The 7,065-nt window shown below is 37.8% G+C and overlaps 1 protein-coding gene across 1 annotated transcript in view; it reads right to left on the bottom strand.

Annotated features, from left to right (window-relative positions):
* Window positions 1–233: 233 nt before the first annotated feature.
* Window positions 234–7,065, bottom strand: part of GLIS3 (GLIS family zinc finger 3) — a 203,759-nt gene continuing 196,927 nt past the window's right edge. Inside the window, exons 11-12 of the mRNA XM_042455475.1 lie at window positions 6,262–6,444; window positions 234–3,456 (exon numbers count right to left, since the gene is read on the bottom strand). Coding sequence (XP_042311409.1) covers window positions 3,350–3,456; window positions 6,262–6,444 — 290 coding nt within the window. The 3' untranslated portion in view covers window positions 234–3,349. The remainder of the gene's footprint in view (window positions 3,457–6,261; window positions 6,445–7,065) is intronic.

Here is a 7,065-nt window from a genome sequence, read left to right as displayed (position 1 = left end):
AACATCTGCTTTTTGCAGAAATGGACTGTGGCACTCTCCTGTGTCCATTTAAAATGCTGAAAAGATGGTGTGAGTGGAATGAGGCTAAGTGGGAGGAGAAAGCAGAGCCTTTTTCAGAAAAAGTTTTTAATTAAAATATTTTTAAAACATTAGACATTATATATCTTTAAGTTTTTTAAAACAATGTTATTCTTTTAAAAAATTCTTTTACCAAATCTTCACTTTAACCACACGAAACTATATATATGTAAAAACATTTAGTTTCTGCATATGATATTGTAATTTAAAGGTATAATTTTAATTTTGCAAGTTGTTTATGTCACCAGGATTACATCACATTTACAGTACTGATATATGGGAATTATAATATGAGTAACATGAGTACAAAAGAAATTACTAAGGTTTCTGCATAGTTAGGTATGTGATTGATCAATTGGGGGGGTGGGCACCAACCCTAGTGACACTACTGGTATGCATAGGGTTTTTTTACTCCTTAATAGATTTTTTTAAAAGAAAATAAGTGAGGAGAATATGAAAGTGCAAAAGGACTAAGCTGCAGCATTCCCCTATTGTATTTGAAAGGACTGTTTTGAGAAATGTGAACAACACAAGCTAGTAGTAATCAATGGCCTGGGTTCTATTGTTAATCCCTACTTGAGTAGATCAAGGGGATTTATGCACATGTCAGCTCACTAACTCATTTAATGGGCCTGCTCTAGTTAGGACTAACCAGCAGGATCCAAGCCCCTGTGTTTACTGATTACCAACTACATCTTTCATTTATATCGCATCTCTTTAAAAATAGATAATATTATCTAGCAATCAGAGGTGTAAGCACCATTTTTGTAATAAAACAATTCCCTATGTAATAAAATATTCAAATAATTAATTTTGGCTGCCTGTTGTCCAATGGGGAGGGACACATCCCACCACTATAAAATGAGGTGACACCCCCTCTTCCCAGACCATCCACAATGGTGGAAATCATTAATGTAACATGATCTTTTCAACAAAACCAGCTGGAATAAGCTAAAACTGAAATCTATTCATTCCCCAAAGCAAGTAAGAATGAATTCCTTCAGTAAATTGTGATTTAGCAAAACTCTTACAATATCTTCAGAATAATAGGTAAAATTCTGTTACTGAAACTAGGCAAGTTTCTGTTACTGAAACTATGCCAGGAGATTACTAGTAGGAGACCATGTGGGGACTTTATGTCATCTGCTCTGAACTCTTTGTTGAAGGAGACAGACATAAAGCTGAAGTTCTAGACATTTAACTAGGACATCTGTGGAACTTCAATATATATAGGACTACTGTAAGCTAAATAAATACTGTACTAGCTAAATAAAACTGTGGAAACCTATGATAAGGCACATCTTTCATCATTTTAGTTGCCCGTTACTCTGGGTAATGATATGCTAATGTGTTCTTAATGCCATGTGATGATATAGAAGTGAATGGACATTGTCACTGTATGCACTACATATATGATAATCACAACACATTGTGTTAGAAGATGGCTAAAAGTCATCCTGTCCTAATTGGTGTAATTTGCAAAAGTAGAAATACTTAAATGTAATTAACTCTTCTTGATTTCAGTGGTAATTAGACGCTTGTAAGTTTACCTGGAATGTACTCAATGTTTCTTTTTGAAATATGGAACATAGGAGAAATGTTAATGGAAGAAAAGGTAATCCTAATTTTCCATTTCCTGTTGTTTTGCCTATGAACAATTTTTACATATGAAACACATGCCACCTTGTGTAAAAATTACCCTATATTTTTAGGTATTATGGAGAAGTGATACCTCCTACTTCTTCAAAAATAATAGCTGAAATTATGGTTGCTAATGAGCTATAAAGCATAGCAAAAATTCAAGCAAAATTAAACAGGTGTCAGTTGGGACTTGTCCAACAACAGTTCTCTCCTGGATCTTCTTCTTGTTGCCATGTGCCTTCAATTTTCTTCTGACTTATGATTACCCTAGCACTGGGTTTTCTTGGCAAGATTTGTCCAGAAGTAGTTTGCCTTGACCTCCCTCTAAGGTTGAGAGTGTGCCTGGCCCAAGAATTCCATGGCTGAGCAGGAATTCAAATCCTGGTCTCCAGGGTCCCTGTCCAATGCTCAGTCCACTTCATGATGCTGGCTCTCCTCCTGGATTTAATTATCTGCTATTTTTAAACTACCTATTAGAATCACTCAAGGACTTTCGTTTGTTAACTGCTCTCACGTTGACCTCAACTCATAGTGACCCTATGAGTGAGATACCTCCTCTTCTCTGCTCAAGTCCTGCAGGCTCAGGCCATGGCCTTCTTGATTGAATCTACCCTCCACCTTTCCTAGAATTATTGCCTTTTCTAGTGAGTCATGTCTTCTTAGGATGTGTCTGAAGTACTCAAGGACTACAGAATCTAATGTTGTCAACAAAATGTGTACAAGTGTAACAAAATGATTAGAATCCCATTTTGTACAGATTGACCCTAACTACTTGTTGAATTGTTTAGCAAGACATGAGTGTCAAGCTTCAGTGATGTTTGTTAGACGTGGGTTGAAATATTTCCAAATATTGATGGGGAATGCCTACTTGGAATGTGTGTGCTTAAAAAAAAATCTATGTATGGAATATAAATATTAATTAAATTATAAAGCATTATTCAATCCACAGTAGAATGAATTCTCTGCAATGAAGTGCTTCTAGGAAATCACAAACAAGCACATTTCTTAAAGCTAATGCAGCTAATACAGTGTTGTTAAAAAGAATATTAACAAATCCAGAACCAACAATACCTAGATTTTTGAAAAGAAGCTGGAACAGTGATATTACCACTATCAGCTGGTGCCATAACATGTCTGAAAAACACATGATTTCCCCTTTTTGCCCTTTTACCTGTGAGTTTGTGTACTTAGATTCCAAAGCACCATAAAACAGGCTCATTATGCATGGAACTCTCCTTTTACTGAAGTTTTGTAGTTGTGGTTAATTTTCACAGAGTACTTGAAACAGATTTTTAGAATACCATTTTGATAATGCCAACAATTCATTTTAAAAAGTATCAAGCAGTAGTTTTCTTATTCATTCCCTTTGGGAAGTGGTTTTGTCACAGAAAAGGCTGAATCGAAGAAGCGATTGTCACACTTTGGTAAATGCGTACCTTTTAACCAGCATTTTACCCCATCCCGGGATATTAGCTGCAACTGTGAAGCTGAGTCTTTCTGGTGATGGTGAGTTTTTTTCCTCCTATTTTTTTTGGAGCCATACCTTTAGCACTTGTTTTCCTGACCAATGAAAGATGATCTATAATACAGTGGTTCTCATGGGAACTAGATGCCTGTCATTTGTGTTTCCTCAGCCTTCAGTATAAACAGAAGAAAGTTGACTAGGGCAGCGATCGACAGCATTTATCTGAAGAAAATTGGTGTCCTCAGCCCCATTGTGTGGATCCCCGAAGATACCTGTGGAGCCAGATGGAAGATCATACACTGAAGGAAAAATATGAAGACACCGAGGATATCAGTTAAAGCAGTGGTGGGGAACTATGGCAGATCCAGGGGCCAATTTTCTGCCCCGGGACCCCCCAAGGGATGTAAAGACCATGGACTCCACCTATTGCCCCCACTAAAATAATCTACAAAAGACCTAATAATAGCTGAAAATCCACTCCAGGTTTTGAAAAAATATTTTTTTAAACACTGAGAGGTGTTGTTGTTAATTGCCATTAGTGAAGTCTAAGGCTTTCATGGCCATCATCCATAGTTTTTTGTGGGTTTCTCAGGCTATGTGGCCATGTTCTAGAATAATTTCTTCCTAACTCTTCTAGAACATGGCCACATAGCTCGAAAAACCCACAAAAATCTAACTGCCATTAGGTTGGCTTCAGTTTATGGTGACACTATGAATGAAAAACCTTCAAGACACTTTATCATCAGTAGCCCTGCTCAGGTCCTGTAAACTCAGGACTGTGGCTTTCCTTTACTGAACCAATTTACCTGTGATACAGCCTTCCTCTTTTACTACTGTTGTCTACTTTACCAAGCATCATTTGTCTTTTCTAATGCAGTTTCATATGTCCAAAATATGATGGTCTCAGTTTAATTATTTTATCTTCTAGGGAAAGTTCAGGCTTGATTGTAGATTATTTAAAAAATAAATTGCTGTTCCTGCATGTTTTCTAGACATACTGTATACCATTCTTTTGGGGGGCAGGAGAAGAAAAGGGACAATGTGGGGAATCAGGAGGGGTCTACGGCTGCAAAAATAGTTTGGGGGGAACCAATGTGGTCTAATGCATGAGTGGGCAACACAGCATCTTCAGACAGCAGGTACTCCCTGCCCCACATGGGATGTGTAAACAATTTTCTTCTTATAATAGCCCAGCACATTTCTGGTGGAATCCATTTGCATGGCCTTCTTTAGTGCAAAACAATTGAAAATCTACCTGTGAATGTTTCAAAAACATGTCACCAAATTATGTGTGGCAACTGAAATACTCTGGATATCCTTAAAAAAAAAACACCTTACAGTTCTCAAACTGTTTTACCCTAAAGAAGGCCACACAAATATTTCCTAGCCGAAAAAGCATGGGTTATTTTGAAGAATAAAACCTTTTACACATCATGAGACTCTCTGTGCTCTTTCACTCCAGACAATTATAACATTATGATTCCACTTTAACTGCCATGGATGTATCCTATGGATCCTAATGAGGGCATTACAGGAGTTCTCTGGCAGAGAATTCAAAATATCCCCCCTATAATACAGATCTCAGGATTACACAGGATTACCAGGGCATTTGAAAGTGAAATCATTGTGCTATAATTGTGTAGTGTGGCTGGGGTCTCCCCCGCACCAAATAAAAAATATCTGAAGTTTTCTGTCCCTTCTGTTTCTTTTCTCTTCTTTTTAACACCTGACCATGTTTATGACCTTTGGAACCACCACCCATTTTTGTACCTCACTGCAGCAACAAAACAAATTGTACTTATGCATTAAAACAAATCATGTGAGTATAATCCCTATGAGTTACTGGTTTGGCCCAGAAGGTGGAGAAACCCTAAGGAAGGGGCTGTACTTGCTGGGTGAGTTCAGAAAAAGAGAGAGAGCAGAAGAGAAGAGCTGTAGTTGCCAGGGACAAGGAGTAGGTGCTTTTTACATTGAATAAGGTAGCAGGATTTTTAACTGTGTGTTTAGGAAGAGACAAAGGGGTAGTAGAATTTCTATTATGGATTTGCATCCCATGTTTCTTCTTTAATATAGGATTTTAAGGCTGTATCCAAATGTTGCAATACTACTGAACAGCACAAGCAGAAGAGTCCTGCAATCAAATTCCACACTGACAAATCACTGAATGCATTGAACTTTGGAAACAATGCATATGTGTCGAATTTGATATATATTTTATTGTATTGTTGCCAAATACAGTAAAACCTTATGATGTGCTGTGGTTTTGTTCCATAACCCCCATGGATGCCAAAATCCGTGGATGCCTAAGTCCCATTATACACAACGGGGTAGTAAAATAGTGTCTCTTATATAAAATGGCTAAATCAAGGTTTGCTTTTTTGGGGGGGGGGGGGGCGTGTGTTTTTTCAAATTATGGTTGGTTGAATCCATGAATCCAGTATACAGAGGGCTGACAGTACGTATATTTCTATTTAAAGTGCTTTTGGGTTTGCAATATTCGGTTATAGTTGGCCCCATAGAACCCAGGAAGAGATACATAAGCACCATTTTAGAAGAGAATCATGCTTCCCAGAGGCTTCTCAGAGCCTGATTTTCTTCTAAAACAAGACACGCAATGCCCACATAACTTGTTTAAGAGAAGAAATGCAATCTGTAGCCCAGAAGCCTATGGAAAGCATGATTCTCCTTTGAAACAAGGTATATCTTCCCACCATGCCTTGTTTTAGAGTAGAAATGCAATGGTGGGAGAAAAAGTCAGTTTTTCCCACACCTGAATTTAGGTAATGTGGGGGTATGGTCCACTGCAGGATCCAACAGATTGGACTGGCCCCAAGACCCAGAACTGGCCTACTTCTGGTCTCTTACATAATTCATGATGTTGCTATGTATTGTGTGTGTGTGTGTGTGTGTATTGGTACGCATGTGCATGCATTACAATTTCAGTCTCAACTGTAGGGGGGGCACTGCACCTTGGATGCATATAAAATGCATTCCACAAGATACACATATAACCACTAGTCTAAAAATATTCACCATGGAATAATTCTTTAAAAAATAGGATCACAACAGACAATTACCTGTAATACCAGAATGTGCAGAAAATGCTCTGTGGAAAACATCAAGACCTGCCTGCCCCACAGATGTAGGTACAAGACAATCTTCAAAGGGAGGGACCATATTACAAATTCCTACATGCTGTATACTTCTTTGATTGTCAGTATAATGTGGGGAACAGAAAGTTTGCACTTGGCCATAAACACCTAAAAAGGAGAGAAAACAGAAACATATCAACTATGTGCCTGATTGGCAGGTGTCCTGCATTCACACTAGTTTCATTATAAAATTGTTTGACTTTGCTTTTTCCCCACAGTAAAGTTTCAGCAATCTGTTCTCATCTATTTTAAAGCTTTGCTAAGTCTAAACTCAGAAGCCGCCATAGCAATTAACTGTCCTGACATTTTCATGAGAATCCTCCCTTAAAAAAAGTAATATTCACAAACCTGACCTTCTTTAACCTTCAGAAAGTTCATCTTTTCCTTGATTACTCTTTGATTAAGTGCATAAGGAGACACTTAATGGCACCCATAGGAATAAAAATGGGCACAAATTCACAGAGATGAAGGATGCCGACGGGGGTTAGTCTCAAAGGTGCTACAAGATCTCTCTACAGACTGATTCTACAGACTAACATGGCTATATCTTTGAATGCCTAGCCCTGGGTAATTACACTGAAAACTAGAATCCCTTGAATTTTCTAAATTCTAGCACTGTTTTGTGAAATGAAGTAATCATGTATCATTATCACTATCTTGGATTTTCCACCCAAAAAATAATCACCCGAAGAATCACTGTTGGTGACACCAAGAATAGTCTCTTACTGC

This window comes from Sceloporus undulatus, chromosome 2 (assembly GCF_019175285.1).
Source record: "Sceloporus undulatus isolate JIND9_A2432 ecotype Alabama chromosome 2, SceUnd_v1.1, whole genome shotgun sequence".
NCBI lineage: Eukaryota > Metazoa > Chordata > Lepidosauria > Squamata > Phrynosomatidae > Sceloporus > Sceloporus undulatus.
Note: the sequence above shows the minus strand (reverse complement) of the source record. Positions and strands in the feature narration are given on the sequence as shown.